Genomic DNA, 25,895 nt, shown 5'->3' with positions numbered 1-25,895 from the left:
TTCAAAATAAATAAATAAATTCCATTTATTTTAAGGTCCATTTTTTAATTGAAAGTCAAATCTACAAATTTCTAAGCTATTGCATCCGAAAGTGCTTGCTTCCCTATAATCCATTCCAATTCTCCATTTTAGCAATCTTGCTGAGTGACCGCTCCTTATAATTCTGGCACTGACTTTTTAATCTTTTTATTCCTATTATTTCTTTTTCTTCTTTCAGGCTCCTATTTGCAACTGCTGTGGGGAAATTTGGAGCAAATAACAGATTAGGGTAATAAGCTTCAATTACTGCTCATTTTGGAAACTTACAAAAAAAGAAGTGTAATATAACAAAATCCAATCAGGGTCAACGTTGTATTATTTTTCTTTCTCTCTCACTTTCTCCCATCCTTCTTTCACTTCCTTCTTCCCTATTTCCCTTCATACCTCCTTCCCCACTTTTCTCCCTCTCTTTCTTCCTTCCTTCTTTCCTTCCTTTTGTCTTAGCAAACAGATTCTTCAATTCCTATACCAAGTCTGTATTTCTAGATTACATATCCTGACCTGATAATCATCCCAGTCCATTGTAGAATTTTCATGTCTCAAGCTTATTTTCCCATTTACATCAGCAGTGCATATGAATGCTATAGGTTGGAGATATTTTTAGTGCGCACGCACACACACACACACACACACACACACACACACTTCTTCTACTAGAATTTGTCTAGAAGTTACTGAGAGTCTAATGAGCATATCTTCCCCAAACTAAGTCACATCCATCTCACTTAAAAACTGAGACACATCCATCTAACCTATAGTTCAAAATTTGGAAACCACTAAGTACTTTTGTAGCCATTATAATGTGTAGATCCTTTATAAAGGATGCATTTTAAATGTTTAAAAAATTGTAATTAGTCCATAATCCCAGTGAGCTTGGTATCATCCTAATACTCACCTATCATTTTGCTCCAAGATTTGGTCTTTCAGTATAGTTCTGGAGTTGATTACACTGACTCGCTTTAAAGCATGAGCTGGAGAGGAAGATGGTGAGTGCTTTTATATACATATAAGCAAACAATGCATTAAATAGTGAGAAATTTGGTGAAAGATTATACCAGTTGAAGAAATTTTTGTGTTCTGGATCCACAGGAATATAGGGAGTCCTTTCATTTGCCCCATAATTTCCCCTTTGCCTGAAATATCTTGTAATATCTTCATAAAAACTGAGATTTCATAATGAATAAGTCCACAGAAATTATTTTTTTGGACATTAGAGTTCTAACTTGTTTTGGATCTTCCACAGAAGGGCTAGTTATTTGCCCAAGAGGAATATGACTCTAGTCTTTAAAGGAAAAATGTAATTTAATGAAGTCTTACAGAAAATTGTGATTATTGTGAAGATTATTGGTGAAACACAATGGTAAGTCCCCCAAATCTCTGTCATCTTCTTACTAATATCACTAATACTAACTTCCTATGTGGCAGGCACTATTCTAAATCATATATATATATATATATATATATATATATATATATATAAATTTTTCCCTTAATTCTCAAGAGTATCCCTATGAGGAAGATAGTATAATTATCCCTTTATCTTGGGGATAAAAAGACTGAGGCACAGAGAAGTTAAGCAAGTCACAGAAACAAGTGTCGCATCTAGAACTACAACACTGAGAGGTTCGAGGTATCTGAACCTGAATCTGAAGGGAAACATCTCGGAACTTGGCTGGGTTTTGTCTTTTTTTACAGTATGATACCTAAACTCCTTGAATTTCAGACTTCTCATTTTTAAAAGATAGAAACTGAAGTTGGGAATTTCTACAATCTCTTATATGAATTCTATGTTTTCTTATTTCTAGAAATAAATATCAAATATCCCTTAATGGAAGAATCTGACTTACATCACCTATCTCTCTGAGACATGAGATTCCATGTAAATTTATCATTAGTCCTCATATCTTTCTTCATTGACCTTTCTTTTTACCTCTGATTGATTCTCTAATATAATATTTTCAAAAGGTGAGATTTATAGACTTTTCAGAGCTGGGTGGATTCTTAAAGGTCTGATGTATCCAAACCCAGATCATACTGTAAAACTACTTTGTTATCTGTTCTCAACCCCAATAGCAAGATTGAGGATGATAAGAAAAGGAGAAAAAGCAGCTGAGTCATAAGCAGTTTTGAGGGCAAAGGAGTGATAAAAACCTGCATTGTTCAATTCCACATCAGCCACCAGGAAAAGTGGATCTAGTTCAAGTCCCATGTTTTATAAATGGATAGAACCAGAAGAGTTAAGTCATATTTATGAAGATTCACCTAGTTAGGTGCTTGGGGCACCTAAAATTGGCCCAGTGTTGTTTCCACCAGGTTGTGCTGACATTTACTCCCACTCTGGTGTCACATAAGTTAACACAAATTTTAAAATGGAAGGACTGTGTTCTTTTTAAAAGAATTCTTGAATAGACTCAAGATCAAAGAAGATAAGTTAAATAAATGACAGATCACAGGGTATTTTCAAACTAAGGATCATACCTCTTAAATTTTACTACCTGTCCAGAAAATCTTTTTCCTCTAAATCCCAACAAAAATGCTCTCAGATATAGTTTGGGTTTTCCCTACTACTTATGCAAATTAAAAAAAGAAATGCCCCACAGGGACAAGCCTGCATCTCACATTGGTGGGAACCAGGGCAAGAGTATAAATGAAGGCCCCACATGCCATATTGCTAATTATTTAATAGTTACAGATTGAACTAACAGACTCACAAATATGTTCTATTGCTTATCCTTAGCAATCCACCTCCCCAACCATATTCAAGGCAAGGTCCATGTGAGAGTATTTGGAACCCTAAGAGTTCCTCTGGAAAACATGGAAGTTCTGGGTGACATGGCCTCAGTCAAGGTTCCTGTCCCCTTCTCTCCTACCCTGGCCCCATCCTGAACCATGTCTGTGGACAGACACTTCAGGCTACATGTCTAGGCTGTACTCACCCTAACCCTTCCAAGAAAGAAAAAAAATTCCTCAAGCCAAAGAGTGGCAAATGCCAGTAGATCAGCCTGCCTTTGGGAGGGCAGAACTGAGGAGCAAGTTTATGTCATCTCGACAGAGAATTCTGGAACCCCAAATACCCAGAACAGTAGAAAAAAAAGTAGAAGATGAGGTTGGTTCATCTTCTGAACCTGGCTGGTTCAGTCATTTGAGCATCCAACTCTTGATTTCAGCTTGGGTCATGATCTCATGGTTCATGGGTTTGAGCCCCACATCAGGCTCCATGTTGGTGGTGTAGAGCCTGATTGGGATTTTCTTTCTTCCTCTCTCCCTCTTCCCCTCCCCTGCACACTCTCTCTGTCTCTCAAAAATAAATAAATAAAATTTAAAAAAATTGTTTAAAAATACAAACAATAAAAAAGGTAGAATATCAGAAGGGGACCCTTCATGGGCACAATAATCCCTTGGGCTCTTGGTCAGAGAACCAGCTAGGAAAGTCTGAAACAGGGACTCTCTAAAGCATGGAGCATAGTACTGGGTCACATTGGCCCATGTCTAAGGGCAGCACTGCAAGAACTTGACACTGAATGTAACCTGGTTTGAAGCTATTGTTTAGTGGGGTGTTTTATGTCATCAAAAACTACTTTTGCCTTGCTCTGTGTGGCCCCTAAGGGAATTGCACTATACATAGCTGACCTTTTACAAATATCTAACATCTAGTATCATCATGGGTAAAGTAATTTGATGACTGCTTTTAAAAAGCCTTCATTTTACATTTTTATTCAGCATCCAAAAAATTAAAGTCCTAGAAATATTCATTTAAAAATGTATTATATTTCTAATGCAAAAAATAACTCTATTCATCACCTTCCTGAATTTTAACAGAGAAGACAACACTGCAGTCATTAAGAAAAAAAAGTTCAATTCACATTTTTCTAACTCTGGCATATTTCTGGTGGTAAGGCAGTGACATCTATTAATGTCAGCCCTGCTTCAAGAATAATACTGTTTTCACTTGTTACCATAGAGGATTCATATACATAAGAAGGTATATAGAAATACAGAAAGGGCATGATTTTTGTTTCCAAAAATGGAGTTTTAAACAAGAGCAAATTCCACAACTTTCAAAAGACACACTGTTCATATTTTATGGTGAATTAAATATGGAACATTGAAGTTATTGTCTGCTTTTAGAGCTCTATTTTCCAAAATAATATGACTTATATTTCATGTGGCCTTTAAAATAAATGGCCACATGAAAAATACACTGGTTCATAGCATTCTAAATCATCCCATTAATTCCTGAGGAGACATACTTCCGGCAGATTCACCTGCTTAACAGCTACTGAGTACCTGTAATCTCCCTTGCATGAGACTACCTAAGTGCTGGGAAAAGAAAAAAAAAAATGACAGACCACATTCTCATTCTAGTCCTGGAGACATTCACAGACATCTCTTTCCTATACTTATACTAAATATAAATTATTACTGAGCCTGACCAAGTAAGTAAGAGATCATTTCCAAAATCGCTAGCCATTAAGAGAATAGGAGGTACTTCTTTTATTAAGAATGACCACAGCCATCTGATGATGCATCAGATATTTCAGAATGCACCTGCAAATAGAATATTTGAATTTGAGAAAGAATAAAGACGAGGTATAGAAAAACAGTGGTGCATAACTAATTGGTATTTGCTGCAGTCCAAAAAGGAAACACATCGGCAAAATTGCTTTGTTTTTTAATTTCACAACATTCAAATAATAAATTGCACTGATCTTGTTATAAACTGGTTACACATTATTATGACGTTTATAATTAGGCACAATGTAAAGTGAATTAGTGGCTACCCAGTTCATATAGAAAATACAAAGCATAGCTCAATATTTCTTCTGTTACCCCAAAATTATGAAATAGTTAACTGATTTTATAGTAATTTTTCAGTAGTATTCTGGGAAGTTACAGGACAATGATCATAGTGGTCTACATAAGAAACCATCTAGCTAGAAAAAGATGATGTGCATTAAACTTTCAGAGATGGGAAATAATGGACCCCTCGGATGCTTGATTTCAAACATCCCTGTGCCTTAATTAGGTAAGGATCAAACCACTTCATTTACATAAACATTTATGAATCTTAAGTTAAAATGCTAGGAGTATAATAAGAAAAACTAGTAAACTCAATTGTTAATTCATAATAAAAGTTAGACAAATATCATTTCCCTTTTTTTTCTCTCCCTCAACATGCAACATTTAAAATATTTATTATTTACTTGACATAGATTTATGCTCCCTGTTCTTAATTTAAAAGAAAGTAGAATGTTTAGACCCATTATATTCTAGACCTGCAGTAGAGCTTGTAAATCATCTAATCTCTCATTTCATAGATGAACAAACAGATCTTGGGGCATGACATTTTGCTTAAAAATCATAAATGAGGTTAATTTTTAGCTGATGTGTTCCAATGTATTTGTTTCCTTTCTAGAGAAAGGAAGGTGCCCAATTCCTGACTTAAGCAGGATGAATAAAGAAAAATGCATTGTAAGAAATCACACAATTAATGGACTTTCAGAATGGGTAGGCACGCTACATCTTAGGCTTATTTTTCATTGTGTCTCACCTTTTTCTTGTTCACTGAAGGCCTGAAGCAAATGTGTGAGGTTTCTGGTTTTAGACAGCAGCTCCTGGTATGTTCCCATTTGTGCAACTCTGCCACTCTCCATTACAACAATCAAATCCATCTGTGGTAGCAGTGTGAGGTTGTGTGTCACTAAAACACGAGTCTGAAAAACAGAGTGTTTTATTTCTTGCATTATAGTAAAAAATGGCAAAAATAATCTATTTTATTTTTATTTATTAAATAAATAATGTTTATTTATTTTTGAGACAGAGACAGAGCATGAACGGGGGAGGGTCAGAGAGAGAGGGAGACACAGAATCTGAAGCAGGCTCCAGGCTCTGCGCTGTCAGCACAGAGCCCGACGCAGGGCTTGAACTCACGGACCGTGAGATCATGACCTGAGCCGAAGTCGGACGCTTGACCGACTGAGCCACCCAGGTGCCCCAAAAATAATCTATTTTAAGGAAAGCTGTAGTCTTTCTTACTTTTCTTTCTTTTTTTTTTTTTTTTTACTATTTAAGAGTGTAATTGTTGGTTGGTATCAGTTTAAGGCAGCATTTATATATTTCACAATGAATGATTATATGCTGCTAGACCAAAAAAAGGATTGCAAAATGTTTATTTATTTTTGAGAAAGAGAGAGACAGACAGAAAACGAGGGGGAGAGGGCCAGGGAGAGAGGGAGACACAGAATCCGAAGCAGGTTCCAGGTTCTGAGCTGTCAGCACAAAGCCCAACACGGGGCTCAAACCCACGAACCCTAAGATCATGACCTGAGCCAAAGTCGGACGCTTAACCAACTGAGCCACCCAGGCGCCCTGGACTGCAAACGTTTTTAACCCATTGGTTCGGGGATTCTTCATTCATTAAAAATGAATCAATTTCATAACAAATTTAAAAATTTCATATCTGTCATCCATGGCTTAGTTTTTTAAAGGCCCTATAGGATTACAATAAAGTGTTTGATTACAGTCATAATTCATATTATTCATTTTTAAATCTTTCCACATTACTGTACACACACACATAGGATTGAACCATAAGTTTTTATCTTGGGTTCATTTTGATAAGTAAGGTATTTATCTATTATTTACTTAGATATATACTTTACCATTTTACACATTTATTTAATGTTTCCAGAGTGCTTATATTAACAAATCCATAAATGCATATTATGAAGGAATGAGTATGGCTTTGTGGTCAGACAGACTTTTTAAAATCTGTTCTTTTTTTTTTTTTTTAATTAAAGTACAGTTGAGGGCACCTGGGTGGCTCAGTTTGTTAAGCATCGCCTTTGGCTCAGGTCATGATCTCAAGGTTTGTGTATGTGAGCCCCACATCAGCCTCTCTGGTGTCAGTACAGAACCCCCCTTCGGATCCTCTGTCCCCCACCTTTCTCTGTCCCTTCCCTAGCTCGCACTCCATCTCTCTCTCTCTCTCTCTCTCTCTCTCTCTCTCAAATAAACATTTACACTTTTTAAAAAATTAAAAAAGAATAAAGTACAGTTGACACACAATATTATGTTAGTTTCTGGTGCATAACATAATAATTCAACAATTCTAAATGTTATTAAAATCTCTGCTCTTCTTAAGCTAAGCAACCTATATCAAACTATTTTGAACTACAAGTTCCTTCAGAGGTAAAACAGGAATAATGTTAATACCTATTCAGAGACTTGGTTTAAGAACTAAATGAACTAATTTAGTGTCAGACATGGAATGCACTCAGTAAATATTAATACCCTTCTTCTTGGCCCTTTCACAAGAGAACTGAATTGTTATTGCTGTATTAATAATACCATAATTTTAAGTAACAAATTAATAGTCAGTAAAATAATACTTTCTATGAAATTGCTATGTATGAAAATACCGTTTTTCAAAAAAATCAAATAAACTAAAAACAACTCATTTTGACATACAAATTCCCTTTAGAGTGTGGTATCAGTCTATAAAGTAACAATCACATAAATTGTTGTCACAGTAAACTTGTAAATAAAACTTTAAAAAATATTCATGAAAATTTGTCTGTAAAAAGATTAATGTAATACCCCCCTTTCACGTAAAATTTCATTACTTTGCTTCAACAAATGAACAAAATACTGGAATTTTAGGCACACTGCGATGCAGATTATCTTCCTTTTATCCTCTCAAAGCATAAATGACACTATGGCTACCTTGTTTTTCAAAATACCCGAGGACCCAATCACTTTTTCAAAAAGTTGCTTTCCAATATGGACATCAACTGCAGAAAAGGGATCATCCAGGAGGTAGATGTCAGCCCTGCTATACACAGCTCTGGCCAGACTCACTCGATGCTTCTGGCCCCCACTTATATTCACACCCTGAAAATGGAGCAGGAGAAAAACCATGACCAAAAATGGGTAAATCTCAAAGCACACAGAGTGACATCCAATTTCTCTTCTGCAGCATGGACAGATGACAATTCAAGATTAACCCTCAAACCTTTCTTTATTCCAAAATACAAAAGGCCTAGCCCCCATCTGCTATTTCCAAGTGCTACTAACTTGTGCAAATTAACAGATATATCTGCTTTCTCTTAATTGCTTACTCTCAAAAGTAGATACTAACAATTAAGGAGAAAAGAATTTCCAATCCCCTAACTCTGAAAAGTCATGCCTCTGATATATTAAATAAGATTTTTGGCTGCTAACCATATACTGACACCAGTGATCATTTTTAAATTGACACATAGAAAATTGAGAATAATAGCTAAATTACTAAAGCAGTAATCATCATGTCCTATTTTATTCTGTAGAAAGATTACTACAAGTCTTGTTGGCAAAAGTACAACTCTAAGAAGCAAGAAATAAGGAATATCCATCATTCCATGTGAGAATTAAAGTCGACATGTACAGCCCTGTATAGAGAATTATGGGGCCAGGCCCAATTTACTTGATTTATTTTATATTTAGTGTTTACAGATCTGGCTTAAAAGCTTTCCTTGCAGCACAGAACTTAGCCAGTTACCTCTAATTGTAAAATGCCATTGCTTTTTTGCCTTTCTCATCTTGTGCCTACTCAAGAAATACCTCCTTTGTATAATCATATTCTGGGTGCTAGATAACACTTGGGATTCAAAGATAATGAAACTGAGCCTCTGTCATGAGGAGGTCACAGTTTAGCAGGGGGGAAAGGCATGCAAAAATATATATAAAATAATATAATATGTGTGTGTGAGTGTGTGTGTGTGTGTGTGTGTGTGTGTGTGTGTGATTACAACAGCCCCCAACTCATGGGTTTGTCATAAGCATTTAATAAGATATTTACAATAAATAAATTACAAAAAAAACAAAAGATATTTGTAAAAAATTTAAAAAACTTACAAGTTTACAACAAATCCAACACCAAGTACAGACACAATCAACATTAGCTATTATCCCCAGTCACTCTTCTAATTCATCCTCTGCCTTGTCATTGCATATCCTGTGATTATGTCATCACTTTGTTTAAAAACCTGGGATGCCCACATCTCATTTGCCATCATCCAGGAGCAACAACAAATTCCTTAGTATAAATCTACAATAATTACATTCTGGTGTTGACTCATCTTTCAACCATTCTCCTGATACTGTCCTCACCTGAAGGTGGCCTGCCAGCCAGACTGGCCCAAGCTGTTCATTCTACTTAGAGCCCATATCCTCCCTTTTAATTCAAAATCTAGTCACTCTAAGAAGTCTTTTTCCAAAGCAATCTTCCACCCACTGTTCCAAGTAAAGTGATTCGTTCCTTCCATTCTTGTCTTGTGATGCTCAGTTTACTCATCCCATTGCCAGAAATGGCAATACCCACATCAGTCTCCCTCACAAGCCTATGATCTAGTTTATCCTTACACTCCCAGCACACAGATTGTGTCTGACACTAGGTGATTAATAAATATTAATAAGGACAACTGATAATATCATTGGCAGAGATACACTGGATTGCAAATCTCTTGAAGGTAGGGGGACAGTTCCCTTGCTCACCATTATGTACCCCATAGCAGAAAAAAGGCATATAATAGATTTAAAAATATTTGTGGTCAATTGAAGAATGCCAAAGGAAAAGATGAATAAAAATGAATACAATTCTATATCCATTATCTTAGTTGTCTCATAAACAGCTGTAAACAGATTTCCTTTTGAAATAGTCAATTACATGTTTATTTTAAAGCATATCATCAGATTGGGAGACATCTAATTACAAAAAGTGTAAGTTATATATGGTGATGACATTTATGCCTATATTTAATATATACTTCACATTTTGCATTTTCTTCCTCTTTAAATTCTTTTTACTTACATACCGTCAACATTTCATATTGTTAGAGTTTGGCTTTATTAGCATAATATTCAGTATGTATTAACAAGTTTGAAGAAGTCACATTTCTGCATCATTTTAGCTATGGTGTCATTTTGCCAAGGGATAGCAAAGACACCAAAAACAAAAAACAAAAAACAAAAAAAAACGACAACACAGATGTGGTGGAAAAAAAATGAAATCAATTTAATAACTTGAGAAAATACATCTGCAAAGTAACAGGCTATGAACAAAGCCAACATAAGTCTCGCTAAAAGGTAAATTTTGCCTCATTCTAGATCTTAAATATTTCTACTTTCTATCTTTTTGCTCTCTAATTATTTTATTTATCAATTTATATAACAGCACTATTAAACAACTTGGGGCCAGGGGTACAAACGCCTAACAACACTATGCTGACTCTCTTTTCAGAAATTCAAAGCACTTGGTAAAGATCATTTACCCATCTTCACAGCACACATGAATCACAGGCAGAGGCTGCTTTTGCATTCATGTTTAATTAATGGAGAGTTTAGTCACGGGTCAGAGATAATCTCTTAGGGTTCATACTTTGGCTCATGCTCTCTTGTTTTGTTTTGTTTAAACTCCAAAACACTGGGCAGAGTAATGACTATTCATTAATGCAATGAAAATAAAATAGAACAAAGAATATGGGAAGCAAGATCCTCTTAAGCAAGAATGAGCAAACATGGAGAAGGCACGTTAACGACAGCATCGTCTGAGTCTTTTTAGAACCTGGCCTCGGTGCCACCGCTGGAGACTGGTGTTCTGTTGCTACTGTCCTAGGCTTGACTTTGCGCACAAGAGATACAGGAAAAACACAAAACATCATTCACTCATTAGACAGTGAACAGCATTATGGGAGCAGCTAAAAACAAAGTGTTGATGATCCAGTTGGTAGGCTTTCGTTCCCCCATGTGGACACTAACGACAGCATTCCCTGCTGATTTTAAATCTGTTTTCCAAATAGTCAATTATAGATAATTATTTGTCCTTAATATCGCCATCTCTTTCATAGAAATTCTGTAATGATTTTTAAAAATTATAGTTGTATAGAGCTCTTTAAGACTTCAGAAAAAAGACTATAAATATGTTATTAACATGGCTGAATGGAATTCTATTCCTGCATGTGATGAATTATATTTTCCTTACTCTTTCTCCAATCTCAGTTTGATCTCCATTTGGTAACTGCTCCAAATCAGGAAGGAGAGCACAGGCTTCCAATACTTGCTCATAAAATTGCTTCTGCATGGTGGAGCCAAAGAGAATGTTTTCTTGTAAAATGCAATTCTGAATCCAGGCCTGCTGGGCAACATAAGCCACGGAACCCTAAAAAGGAAAGAAATAAAAGAAACACTCCTAACAAGGGAAAAGAAAAAACATTGCATGTACCACATTAAAGGAACATAAACATATTTAGTCCATGGCTTTGTTTTCTTTTAACTTTAAACTGAATTTTTACAGAACTAGGTTATTTCTTAAATATAAATATATCCTATTTGCATTTTAATTTTATATATGTTTATTATAGGCCCTTTCAAATGAGTTACTTTTGTGCTTTTTTAATTTACTTTCTCTGTAGTTTCTATCAAAGTTATCTGTCTTTGGTGGAGTTTTCTGGAAGTAGAGGCTGAGTGTATTAGCTCCAGCAGCCATTATAAGGTACCACAGACTAAGTTGCTTAAACAACAGAAATTTCTTTTCTCACAATTCTGGAGGCTAAAAGTCTGACAAGTTGTCAGCAATATTTCTCCTGAGGCCTAAATCTCTAGCTTGTAGATGATTCCCTTCTTGAGTTTTCACATGGCCTTCTCTCCGTGTATGTGTGTCTTAATTTCTTCTTGTAAGAACATCAGTCATATTGGAATAGGGCCCACCCTACTGACCTTATTTTAATTTAATTGCCTCTTTAAAGACCCTATCTCCAAATACAGTCACATTCTGGGGATTAGGACTTCCAAATATATATTTGGGGATGGGAGGTTTGGCCCATAACACTAAGCCTGAAGTACAGGTTGCTCACTTGGGATCAATGCTTGTGGAAGAAAACAGGGTAGGAGGATTGGGTAGATGGAAAAGTCACACCATAATACAGATCCCACAAGGTTTTGACCAACCCCCCAGAGAGACATAGAGGAGTATTATCCATCAGAGTTGTTCTGTGTTAGGCTAAATTGGCCTGACCTTCAGGAGTGGGGCCTTAGCCAGGCCAAACCTGAATGAGCTGGCTTGCTATATGTATTCCCACAGCTGGGAGGCAAGCCCTTCCTAGAAGGGGGATCTGGGTGGCACATCTGTGTCTTCCACATACTCACTGTTCCTAAGTTTGTTTTTTGATGATTTTATGTCTCAAAATGATTCCTGAATATATGACAGTCTGCTGCATAAAATATCCTTTTAAATAACCCTTCTTTTCTTAGAAAGGACACACAGTATTTGAACTAGAGACTTACCTTTCAATCTACCCCATGGACTCTATCCAAACATTGATTTTAAAGAATTTATTTTGACTGCTGTGTGCTGTACAATAATGCAAAACACTGAACGTACTTTTTGACCTATGAACTTATGCGTATGTATATAACTATTAACATTTTGATTTCTATCAGGTACTTTAAAGATCCAAGATTAACTTTAATTCTTCTTTTTTGAACATGTAAGACATGGAGTGGCTTTTGATCCAAAACAATGTAATTCTGATCCAACTTGATCTTGAACACAAAGGTGATTGCTCTTGAATAACCTTTAATTAGAATAATATTAAATCAATTCTCAAGTGATAAAGATTTTGAACACTTGCTATGTATTCGGCAAGATAAGGGGAAAGAGGATGAAAAACACAGGAGAAAAAGGCTGAACAACAGCAAAAAATGGCACAAAATATAAAACAGAAACTAAATACTACATTGAGACTCAATGTGCTGGTATAACTGGAACTACAGAAGAGTTGATCCATTTTCACAGAGGTGTAAGTTTTTCCTTTAATTTTTATACTATTATTTTAATTTTATACACAAATTAAAATGGGTTTTTGTTTCATTTTATTCTTAATAATAAAACCACAATAGAAGATTTGCTAATTCAAAAATGGTCTTCCAAATCTGTAATGTTCCATCAAACAACACCGAACACTGAATACTCTGAATAAATAGTGCCTGGTGTGAACCTTTGATACTGAGAACCAGGAGACCGGAGGTTGAACATTGTAACATGATATTCCTCAAAAAATTCTCATGTGAAACCTTGAGGAACAGAAAGATAAAACACAAAAGCACCTTGTAAACACAAAGTGTCACGTCTATTGTTATGATTATTATTACTAAATCAGAGATAATAAGAATGATAGTTATAAATTTAGTATTAAAAAAGTTTTGGGAAATAATTCATATATGACACCTCATGTCCTGCCACTGCTCCAGACCAAAGAACTTTCTGAAGGACAAAGTGGCCAACTATACTGACAGACAATATCTGCTCTCTTCCACAAGCTTAGCTTAATTTAAACAAAGGGTTTTCACTCAGCTTTATAATTAGGAACAGCATTGTTATGGTTTCTTGCATAACCATGAACATTTTCTTAATTTCAAACCCTGAAAGGTATCAGAAATAATCTTTAAATCTTACCATGAGAGTCTCAACAATCATAGTAAAGATAACAATAACCATTAAAATTCACAGGGAGCTATCTGACTCTGCCAAGAACCAGGCTAAGTCTTTGCACATTAAAGCATTAGATGAAACCCTATTAGATATTGTTGTTATCTTAATTCCTAATTATTTTTCAAGATCAAATAAAAGGCTACCTCCTCTCTATAATTTTTCTAACTCTTCAAGGCAGAATCTGTTGGTTTTTATACTTTGATCCATTTGTTTATGTCTGATTTAAATACTCATCATAATTAATTTTAGTATCTCTGTCACCGGACTATGAACTCTGTAAAAAGAGGGGTATGTCATATTCGTGTTTATTTTGCTTGTACTAAGTATCAAGAACACAGTATGTGTGCAATAATTGCTTGGTAAAAATAGCTGAAGAGACTAAATGAAAATAAAGTCAATATGATAATCATAATATTTTTAAAGGACACTTATTGGCCTAGGATATAGTACAATCATCTTCAACTACAGGCAAAAGGCTGACTGCAATTGTTATGAAGAGCACAGGGCTACAAACACAATATACTTAAGGTTAAAAAGTAGGGCTATTCATTTCAGTATAATTGTATCAGAAAAAGTCCCAGACATCATAGTTGATCCTAAAATAAGTAACAGTAATGCTGAGAGAGAAGAATAAATGTAGAACTATTCATTGGAGGGCTGGAATCAGGAAAGATAAAAGGATATGAGGAAATACATATTATGAAGAAAAATAAAAGAGTTGGAATTGATTCGTCCTAGAGAGAAAACTGTGAAGAAACTGGTCTCACATCCATAGAACTTCTCCATCTTATCAGAAGTGAGGAGTAGGTTAGTATTAGGTTAGTATTTTATCCAAGAGCTAGTTAAACCTAAGGAAAAACTCATTCGATAGTCTAATGTTTCAAAAAAGAAACAGCTGATTAAGAACCTGTTGAATTCTTATTCCTATTGACCTTTAAGAATAGAACAAAAGGCTTGGAGTAGTCCTCTCCCTAGTCCAAGGCTGAAATTTAAAGTAAGCTATTAATATTATTATTTTTCTGATTTTTTTCTAGGTCAAAAATCCTACCCATGAGCAACTACAAGACTTCTTAGAAATGTGGCTGTAATTACTTAGGGAACTTTGCAATGGATGATAATTAGAAAGCAAATCAAATTAAAATATAAATCACATTAGTTTCTCTATAATTGGTTGCAATTCAGTTAATATCATCAAACAATTACCATAAGCATTCATAAATTATTTGCTAAAGTATTTGGAGGACAGAATACTGTTACTAAGCCATCCATAGCTAATCAATTTTTGTGGAAATTGAAATGTTTGTTACAAACTAGAAATGCCCATTACATACTTGCATCTTCAATTTGATTTGATAAATTCTTAGGACACTAACCATGTGTTGGCTATGGCCTATTACACTAGGAGATAGAGAATGAATGTATTGTTGGCTCTACCTTTCTTTGAACAACTCCTGTAAGTTTCTCCATTTCCCCAAGCATGGCAGAAAGCACAGATGATTTTCCAGATCCAACTTGCCCTATGACAGCCACTAAAGCTCCTTCTGGAATCTTTATGTTCAAGCTGCATGACAAGAAAAGGAGAGAGTGATATAGGAAGTTCTTGTTACAGTTTTCAATGTATATTCCTAGATAAATTAGAGCATCATCCTTGAAATTGCTTCTATTCATATGAGACTACACTATTCTATGAATACCCAACCTTTCAAACTGTGAACAACAAATGCTACAGAGGAAACAGAGGAAATGAATAGAAAGCAAGAGAGGGGAAAAAAAAACTATAAAAATGAAAGGTATTGTGAGAGATTTAAAAAAATAGCCTTGTAAATTTCAATATATTCATCTTCTGCTTTAAAAACTCCAAGAAATATGGGGCACCTGGGTGGCTCAGCTGGTTGACCAGCCGACTCCAGCTCAGGTCATGATCTCACAGTTCGTGAGTTCGAGCCCCGCGTCGGGCTCTGTGCTGACAGCTCAGAGCCTGGAGTCTGCTTCAGATTCTGTGTCCCCCACTCTCTCTGCCCCACCCCTGCTTATGCTCTGTCTCTCTGCCTTTCAAAAATGAATAAACATTAAATTTTTTTTTAACTCCAAGAAATAAAAATACGGAACATTATAGAATTCAATGCTAAAATATTTTTTGTTTTTAGTTTTTCCCAAATTATGACTTACTTTTTAAGTACTGGAATCCCTGTTTTATCCCAGGAGAAGGAAGCATTTGTAAAACCAATGGCATGATCTGTGAAGAAAAATAAATACAATGGTGCATTTTAGAGCCAATTATCTTCAACCCAGAAGTCAAATAAATATTGAAGGCAGAGAAAATGCTGACCTCCTATGTAGTTTGTTTCAATATTTTGAAGAAGAAGCTCCTCAGTGTTGAGAAAGTCTTCCAACCGACCCAATGATATTCTTGTCTATCAGAATAAACACAGATGGAATTTATTTGGGGGTCAAGGAGCGCTTCAATTAAAAAAATTTTTTTGGGACTTTACAGTACGATTAAAAATATTTGATGCAAATGGAAGATATTGATATAAATTTTCAGTTAGCATAGTTTGAATTATTTTAATGTTTATAAATAATTTCATTCCTAAAAAGAAAGAACAGCTTCAAGGATCAAAGACCAAAACAAACATCATATATGCAGGAAGGCATATATGCCAAAACTATTCCTTAACACTCTAGTAAAGCCATAATGACTAATTCATTAATAATTATAGAAAGATTAGTTTTCAAAAGCAACTTCAGAATTGTTCAATGAGTTCTGCTTCTGAGTATAAAATGATAGTTTTGGCAATAATAACATTTAGTTTTAGTAAAAAAGCTATAAAATGCTTACCTACAATTAGGATAAATAAAATCAATTTTGTTTTCCTGAAACTGTCTTACATGAAATCTCTAGTATGTTTTTATTCACACTATGCTAGAAGATATCTATTGTTAGTGGATAAGATGTACTGGGCCACGGTTTTGTTTCCCAAGTGCGGCATATAGGTATGCCTCCTTTCCTTTCTTTCCTTTCCTCTTTCCTTTCCCCTTCCCCCTCCCTTTCCCCTTTCCCCTCTCCTCTCCCTCTCCCTCTCCCTCTCCTCTCCCTCCCTCTCTCCCTCTCCTCTCCCTCTCCTCTCCCTCTCTCTCTCCCTCTCCTCCCTTTCCCTCTCCTCCCTGTCCTCCCTTTCCCTCTCCCTCTTCCCCCTCTCCCCCCTCTCCCCCCTCTGCCCCCTCTGCCCCCTCTCCTCCCTCTCCCCCGCTCTCCTCCCTCCCTCTCCTTTCCTTTCCTTTCTTTTGACAACTGTTATCCATATTTATTTAGTGAAGGCAGTAGTGTACCACTAGGAGTTGGAGAACACTTTGAGATACTAGACCTTTAGCTAGATTCTAATTTCAAAACCAAAACAATACTTATTCTAAGAATGGCATTTTTCAGAATGCCAAGAAAACAAGTTGTTAGAAGCATCACATCAATAGTACTTCTATGCCCTCTGTTGGTCATTATTAGTAAAATAACAACCAGAAAAGGTATGATAAAACAAAAATGGATTACTTGGTATTCACTATATATTTATTCAAATAATATACTATTACTATTATAATTTTAATATAATTAATATAATTTAATATAATTATTGCCATTACAGTTACTATTAGTAACTATAAGTTACTATTTACTTAAATAATACAAAAAAATTTTTTTTTGAGAGAGAGAGAAGGCAGAAGTGAGTGAGGGACAGACAGAGAGAAACTCATGAGAGGCAGAGAGGGAGTGGAGAAAGAGAGAGAGAGAGAGAGGTGGGGCTCACCAGAAGCGGGACTTGAGCTCACCTAAACCAGGGCTCAAACTCATGAACCGAGAGATCATGACCTGAGTCAAAGTCAGATGCTTAACAGATGGAGCCACCCAGGCACCCATCAAATCATATAAAAATTTAAAGGCAAAGTTCATAGATTAAAGAGCTGGTTCCAATTAGCAAAGCTTCACTTTGCTTATGAACTCAGACTTGAGGAAGAGGATTCAATGGAGGCCACCCAGAAAATCGAAACCTGACATTCAAAAAATTTAACACAAAATCTCAGCGCAAAGGGATCATTCTCCACATTCCCTGTGGTTTTAGCAGCTTTCTACTCATTATAATAATATTAAAAGAGCCCCCAGTGACTGGAGATTACAATAAAGATCTGCTGAAGCAGATACCTCATACACGGTTTGTTGGCAGACTGACATTATCAGTGCACTTGTTTCCCTGTCTTATTCCTTCAGTACAGATGAAATGTTGCTGAACCCTGGAGAAACATTCATATCAAGTTCCATACAAAGCATCCAGCTAAATATTTTTTCAACTGAAAACATAAAATGAGACTTTTGATGGCATTATGTCTAACACTACCTTTTAAAAAGCTAAATAAAATAAACTAACGCTTAGCAATGAAAACAATATCCTATATGGAAACACTTAAAAGTCATTTTGATAGGAGAAAAGCATAGGCAAAGAAAACATGATTCCTCCGATTCGTTCATGTTCCCTATTACTCATTAATTCGGGGAGATTAATTTTGAAGGCAGTGTAAAACAACAACAAAAAGTGAAATAAATACCAAAAAAAAAAAAAAAAAAGACACAGAAGTAAAATGTGCAAAACCACAGACTTCAGTAGATGAATGACTCTTCTAAGGTTTAAGCATATTTTGGATGTACCTGGACCACAGCTGAGATCACCATTGGTAAATCAAACAAAGGAAGCTTCAAAATATTAAACAAAGACATAGATGTGAACACTTTAGTGGCTGTTAAAAAGTTTCCTTCATCCAATAAGAAATAGATGCCAAACGTCGCCAGGGACACCTAAAAAATACAGACATGTTCTTTCCTTCAATTATTCAGTGCTAACAACAGTATGAGTTAAAGTCCCCCAAAATAGGGGAAAAAATGTTAAAACCTTTTTTATTGTTGTTTACCAAAATCCAGTACTATTCAGTATGATTGCTGAAGAATATAAAATAATATTTAGATAATACAATTGTGTATCTTAGAAAACGGCATCCTTGAGACCATGTGGCCCAATTCCCTTCTTTCAGATATCATGTTCCTACTGGAATTATTCCCATTTAAAATGTGTACTAATGCAGTCTGTGCAGAGCCTGTTGGGAATTCTCTTTCTCTCTCTCTCTCCCTCTCTCTCTCTGTCTCTCCCCTGTCCAATCTCTCTCTCTCTCTCAGAAGAAATTTACTTAAAAAAATTTAAAAAATAAATAAAATGTGTACATCTTTTTTTTTAAGATGGAGTATTATGTAAATTTATTTTTCAATGGTATATGTATACACCCAGACTCAAATGTAATGATTATACTTTCTGTGAGTCACAAAATTAACTGAAGAAAGTATGAATAAATCATGGCTCATAACATTTATATTTACTTTTGTAAGTGTCATTTAGAAAGGGCAGAAAAGTTCATATATGCATGAGAATATGCTATCATGTACATAGGACTTATCTTAAGCAAATACTTCTTGGACATTTTTACCAAAGAATTCCAAATGTAAATATCACTTTTATTTTCATAATACTCATATATTTATCTAAATAAAAAATAATAATATTTAAAATTGCCAACCAGGGAGACATATGGAAATTCCCCTGGCCCCCATCAACACCGGGAGTGGTAACTTTGATTAACATTGATGCTTCAGCTCTATGTGGTCTGGTCTTCCTTTGGCTTTCAGTCATCGCTTTATACCTCAAGGCACTTTATATTCTAGTTTAAATAGCATGGAATTCCCAATGCTTACATGGTATGACAGAAAGAGAACACCCTCAGTTCCTATCAATTTGCCTCCGAATATTAATCCTATAACTTTGAGGATATTACCAAAGTAGAATGGACTTTCATTTCCTATTGTGAAATGAGAAAAGCAATGCCTTATCATTGCAAGAATGAAACAAGGCAACCTCTATTAACTTGTCTGGCATGCTGGAGAAGCACTCAATAATTCTTCATTCCCTTCCCAACTCCATATAGTATGCCTTTGGGTCTTGCTTAATCACACCAATCAAGGAATTTTATACCTGAAATGAAACTCTTAAATGCAGGTTATACTGTTTAAGGATAGAAAGGCAAGTGGTCGATCTGTGAGCAATTTGTAAAGAAACAAAATTGTATTATAGGTAAAAAATACAGACCAATGAGAATGCATATACTTTCCTCTTCTTTAAAACTTCCATTCTCTAATCTACATAAATCAACGACTGCATTTCATGAAAATGTTATTTCAGATACAGAAGACTCCACTTTGGACACCTTAAGTCCAGGTAATTTGGAGGTGATCTGCAGATCAAATTTGAAAATCAAAACAGGAAATATTATACACACTCACCAAGAATGGAATGCAAGTTAATGTCAGCATAGAAAATACAGCAAGATACCCAGCTGATTTTTGAACTTCTAACTCCTGTTCTCGAATTTCAACAATCTTCTTTTTATAGGAGGGTTCCCATGCATAAAGTTTGAGGATCTGTAAAAGATGCAGACAATGACTATTTGATAAATCAATATCATATAAGAAATAAAAACCTGCACCCATACAAATATACACAGTATACTCCCCTGGCCCCCAACATACACACAACTGTAAAGGTTTTTTAAAAAAGACATTAAACTCATAAAGCAAATAATACTCCTATTTTCACCTGGGTCAAATTTTTCCTGGGGCTCCTGGGTAGGTCAGTCGGTTGAGCATCTGACTTGGGCTCAGATCATGATCTCACAGTTCATGGGTTCAAGCTCCACGTCAGGCTTTGTGCTGACAGCACAGAGTCTGTTTCAGATTCTCTGTCTCCCTCCCCTTTTGCCCCTCCCTTGCTCGTGCTCTCTCTCTATCTTCTCTCCCTCAAAAATAAACATAAAAAAAGTATTTCCTTTTATTATGGGTTTTTGGGGGGTAGATGGCTGGGAGTAGAAAATCACCACCTCTCCAGGTTTCTGTCCTTCTCATCCACCAATAGCTAGCTTATTTCTGAGCCAGACTTCAGCAACATCTCAGCTCTGGGCATGAGCCCCACAGTGTTTCTGTCTAGCTTAATATTAGTACTCTTCCTGCTGGTTCAGCTCTCACTTCTGTCCACTCCCATTTCCCAATAGCTATGCTCCTTTCTATGGCCTCTCAATTTCTGGAAGACTGATGGCATGGGACTTCAAGCCATTTTCTGAAAGGTGACTAGTGTTTTGAGATTGTAAACTGGAATATATACAGTCACATACATCCTATTGCTCTGTTTCTCTGGAGAACCCTAAAAATCTCTCACTGGCTCTGTGAACTCAGACATGACACTTAACTTCTCAGAGACTTTGTTTCCTTATTTGGAAAATGAAGATGAGAAGTTATTTTCTTGGGGTTCCTAAGAATTGTATGAGGAAACAGATCCAAAGTGATCATTGCAGCATGTGGCACGTAAAAATTGCTCACTAAATGAGAGCTATTATCATTATCAGAGAGAGGCTATCGCATCTGTTTTCTTCCCCCAAACCTCAGGGATGCTGACTGCCCACACCTTCAAACTATCCTATACTTTAAACTTCCCTATACTTGGTCCTCTACCAGTTGTCTAGTATATTCACTGCTGGAACTAATTTCAAATTTTTGACTTTGCTCAGATATCTAGGAAATGTTCTTTTATTTTATCTACACTGTCCCAGTCTTACTGATAATACAAATTTCCTTTTATGAAGATCAATCTTTATTTATTTATTTATTCATTTAGAGACAGAAACAGTGTGAGGGAGGGGCTAGACAGAGGGAGAGAGAGAGCGAATCCTAAGCAGGCTCTATGTTGTCAGCACACAGCCCGATGCAGGGCTCAAACCCATAAACTGTGAGATCATGACCTGAGCTGAAATCAAGAGTCGGACACTTAACCAACTGAGCCACCCAGTACAACCTATAAACATACATTGCTACACTTTGTATGAATGCAGGGGTTATCAATTAACCCACTGAGAAGTACTGGATGCATTAGGATCACATTCCTTTGGGGGTGTATGACCTTATTACAGAATATCAGCTATTCAGTAATTTAATCTGAGTTAAATTTCAGAGCTACTTAAGGCTACTCATATTCAGATAAGTAAGTGAATCATATCAGTCTCTTTTCAAGGTATCTTTAACAATGTCTTTCACTTGAGTAGTTTTCAATTTTGTGAAAGTATACAGTACAATAGAGCAGAATTTTTAATGATTCCTAAAGTGAATCAATGTGTACATATAATGGGCATATCCTATGTTTGTAATGATAAATGCACAAGACAGAAAATTTCCTATGCAATTGTCAATTCCAGAAGGAAATTCCATGTGGGCTTTACAAATTTTGTCCTTTAGAAAAAATCTAGGGGTTCCTGGGTGGCTGAGTAGTTAAGCACTGGACTCTTGGTCTTGGCTCTGGTCATGATCTCACAGCTTGTGAGTTTGAGCCCCACATCAGGCTGTGTGCTGATAGTGCAGAGCCTGCTTGAGATTTCTCTCTCTCTCTGCTCCTCCCTGGCTTGCTCTCATTCTCTCTCTGTCTCTCTCTTTCTCTCATAAAATAAATAAACATTAAAATTAAAAAAAAAAGAAAAATCTGATATGGTATAATCTAGGTGAAACAGAATTTGAAATTCTATCTATCTATCTATCTATCTAGAAAGTTCATGAGGTTGCACTCTTTTATGATAGAGAAAATATTAGTGGAATGGGGGGTAGCTTTCTTAGGGATAAATAATTTATAACATACATTTTGTAAAATACCATTTGTATGATCATTTCCATTCCACCTAAAAGAACCTGAATGACATTTCATCATTTTCCCCATATAAACCTGCCTTCAACCTGATGATAATGTCATTGCCACTCTTGCCTGCCTCATTCCATCTCTTCCACACAACCCCTTAAAACAAGTTATATGTTGTCTCTTTGGGGATATTTATGTTTAATTCTTGGGTGAGAAACAAAAAGAAAATACCTGCATTTTATTTGGTTTCATTTAAATGCTATTTTAACAATAAGAATTCCTATACATGAGACTTGAAATACTCTGCCAACAATTACATGTGTGTGGGTGTGTATGTGTGTGTGTGTATACCTATATATGTGAATCAATGCGTACATATAACAGGCAAATCCTATGTTTATAATGATAGTGTTGATGAATGTTTATAGTGTAGTAATGGTGAATGTTTATATCCTATGATATAATGGTAGATAATGTGTATCCTATGTTTATATGATATACTCATATGTATTTTTTGCATATATATACATATAAATATATATATTTCATTACTTTCCTTCAATATATATATTTCATTACTTTGATATTGAGAATGGTAAAAAATTCATTTATTCACTAACATTACTGTATTCTAAATAGTGAAATTAAAATCACATTCCTTTTATATTACCTTAATTCCATGTAAGATTTCATTGAGTAGTTTTATCTGTTTATCTTTGTTCTTCGTTTGGCTTTTCTATTTAAGGGGAAGAAAATGATAGCATATTTGACAAAGGTTGCTAATAATTTAACTTACTTTGCTACAGCTTTTTAAAAAAATACATTCTCTTCCCTCTATTTTATATAATATTTAGTTGAAAACCATCATAAAATATTCATATATTCTTTCATTGGTAAAGGTAAAAATTAGTTATAAGTAGATATTTTAAAGCTTAAAAGTAGCCAGCAGTAGAATAAGAGCAAACTGCATACTTTACAAAATAGTAGAAAATTTATTTATTTACATGTAATTTGTTTAAAATTGAATAAAAAAATAATATCCATCCATACTCTATTTAAATGGGATTAAATTTCCCAAATTTTATCAATTATATATATATATATATATATATATATATATATACACACATATATATATTTACTATCTTATACTATCTTATACATATATACTATCTTGAGTATTAATACTTTGGAAATTAAAGTGATTAAAATGGATATTTTCAAATATTGATTCTTTTTTGGCAAATAATAAGTACAGTATTTGTATATCTAACAAACTACACACTTACAAGTTACTATCCATAATACTATTTGTGTGATTAAAGGCATATTTTCTGTTTAGTATATTTGTACATAATATTGTACTCTCTTTGAAATTTCCCCCAAATGTATTTCAATTCATAAAAGCTTGAATTTAAATTATTTAAAATCTAGAATTTTTAAAAGCTAGTTTAAAAATATTAATTATAATACAAACTTGTTATTCTAAATACTATTATGTTAGTAATTCATAATTATATCATAATTATATGGTATTTTCTAGTTTTCATCTCTAAAGACTAGTCATCTTTCTAGTAATTATTTGGTAGTAATTTTAGTAATTATTTGGTGATTGATCTGTATTTAGAAAATTCAGAAAAATATAAAAGAAGGTGTAAATCCTCATCCCTTAAATGTATTCAAGTAATTAGTGAAAAATCTCCCTCCTTCCATTTAATTATACTCTATAGGTAACCATTCTTAAAAGACTGGTGCTTCATCGCTAGATTATTTCTATGCCTATAAAAATTCATTTATATCTAAATCTGTATCATTTCATTTAGTATTCTCTATCACACCCATGTCATAGGTATATTCACATTTTAAAAAATTTGGGGCACCTGGGTGGCTCAGTCTGTTGGGTGTCAGACTTCAGCTCAGGTCATGATCTCATGGTCTGAGTTTGAGCCCCGTGTCGGGCTCTGTGCTGACAGCTTAGAGCCTGGAGCCTGCTCCACATTCCATATCTCCCTCTCTCTCTCCCCTCCCCAACTCATGCTCTCTCGCTCTCTCTCTCAAAAATAAATAAAGGTTAAAAACATTAAAAAAAATTGGGTTATGTATATGTACATGTATGCATAATATACACATATATCTGCATACATAGGTTTCTTTATTTTCCCCCTAATATGTGACTGACACATTTCCATGTCAGTACATAGATAGTGTTAATCTTTTATCCATTTAAAAAAATAAAATAAGTGTCATAAGCAATACACCTGCATGTGTGTGTTTACTTTAACACATGAAACCATTCGTCCTTCCCCTTAAACTGTGGTTTTTTGGTGCAGTAAACTATGTCCTGTTTCTCCATTTCTACAGTATAGCATAGTCCACACTGTCTGGTACATGGCAGACGTCAAATAAGGTATTAACAGTAAGATGAATGAATGTAAAGTAAGAATATTAAAATTATTTCAGTTAATCACTTACCAACTACTTTCTGGATGTAGTCACTCCTTGCTTACTGTAACCCACCAGCCTCCCTGCCACTCTTCAGACAAAACAAGCACACCCTTATCTCTAGACTGTGTGCACACTGTTACTTTTGCTTAGTAAATCTTTTTCTCAGATATGTACATGGATTCCTCCCTTACCCTGCTGATATATCATATCCTTCCTGAGGACTTCATTACCCCGTATGTGAAATGGCACTCTGTTACTCTATCATCCTAGCCTAATTCGTATTTCTTCATACACAAATTAACATCTGGCATTGTGCTTTATTCATTTCTCAATGCCTTCTCCTCCAATGAAAGCTGGAACTCATCAGTTCTCCTCACTGCAGTACTTCAGCACAGAACAGATGTCCAATCGATATTGGTTGAATGAATGAATGACAAAGTTGGGTTATTTCCACATATACAGAATTTGCTAGATGGTTATTGTCAACACAAGTCAGAAAACTTGGCTTCTGTTTAACACGTGTAACAGGATGCAGTCTTTTTCTTACCTTTAGCTTTTTTACTCTAGTTGCAACCAAAGCATTTATTGGTATAACCAACACCAGGACTGCTGTCCCTGCCAACACTGCTGGACCCAGCTCTTGCCAAAGCAGTGATACGGCCATCAGGATTTGTAAAGGGGCTGACCAAAGAAGATTGAGGTTTGCGGTCAAGTCCATGAGCTGCTGGGCATCTGCTGACATCAAGTTAATAACTTCCCCAGTTGAAAACCTCTTTCGTGAGACATTAGATAAAAGTAGGGCCTAGGGAAAAAAAAAAAGAAGCAGCAAAATATTTAAGAGTTCTGTAGAACTTGGGGCATTATTATCATCAAACAATGGTAACTTTTAATATCAATTTTTAATATATTTAGGAAAACGTACAAGATTATTTATGCATTAGGATTATAAAATATTGAGAACTTTTAATGTTATTACATGAGGAAGATACAATTATTGATCAAAACATATAGTTTTAAAATTCACTGCATATTGGTAGAGAGTAACATTTGTATTCCCAAGCAAATACCTTCACTAAGAACCCTCTACAAATTGCTGATTACAAAATTAAAAAAAAAATCTGTTC

At 35.1% G+C, this 25,895-nt stretch overlaps 1 protein-coding gene across 8 annotated transcripts in view; it reads right to left on the bottom strand.

Annotated features, from left to right (window-relative positions):
• Nucleotides 1-25,895, bottom strand: part of LOC125175647 (multidrug resistance-associated protein 1-like) — an 88,426-nt gene that overhangs the window by 33,564 nt on the left and 28,967 nt on the right. For 6 of the 8 annotated variants that reach the window (XM_047876401.1, XM_047876408.1, XM_047876404.1 and 3 more), the window contains 11 exons: nt 25,319-25,573; nt 22,997-23,062; nt 19,938-20,075; nt 18,261-18,407; nt 15,897-15,981; nt 15,737-15,803; nt 15,002-15,128; nt 11,060-11,236; nt 7,765-7,932; nt 5,591-5,753; nt 935-1,010 (listed from right to left, as the gene is read on the bottom strand). In XM_047876401.1, coding sequence (XP_047732357.1) covers nt 935-1,010; nt 5,591-5,753; nt 7,765-7,932; nt 11,060-11,236; nt 15,002-15,128; nt 15,737-15,803; nt 15,897-15,981; nt 18,261-18,407; nt 19,938-20,075; nt 22,997-23,062; nt 25,319-25,573 — 1,469 coding nt within the window. The remainder of the gene's footprint in view (nt 1-934; nt 1,011-5,590; nt 5,754-7,764; nt 7,933-11,059; nt 11,237-15,001; nt 15,129-15,736; nt 15,804-15,896; nt 15,982-18,260; nt 18,408-19,937; nt 20,076-22,996; nt 23,063-25,318; nt 25,574-25,895) is intronic. The other 2 variants (XM_047876407.1, XM_047876402.1) reach the window with 2 other exon arrangements.

This window comes from Prionailurus viverrinus, chromosome C2, assembly GCF_022837055.1.
Source record: "Prionailurus viverrinus isolate Anna chromosome C2, UM_Priviv_1.0, whole genome shotgun sequence".
NCBI lineage: Eukaryota > Metazoa > Chordata > Mammalia > Carnivora > Felidae > Prionailurus > Prionailurus viverrinus.
Note: the sequence above shows the minus strand (reverse complement) of the source record. Positions and strands in the feature narration are given on the sequence as shown.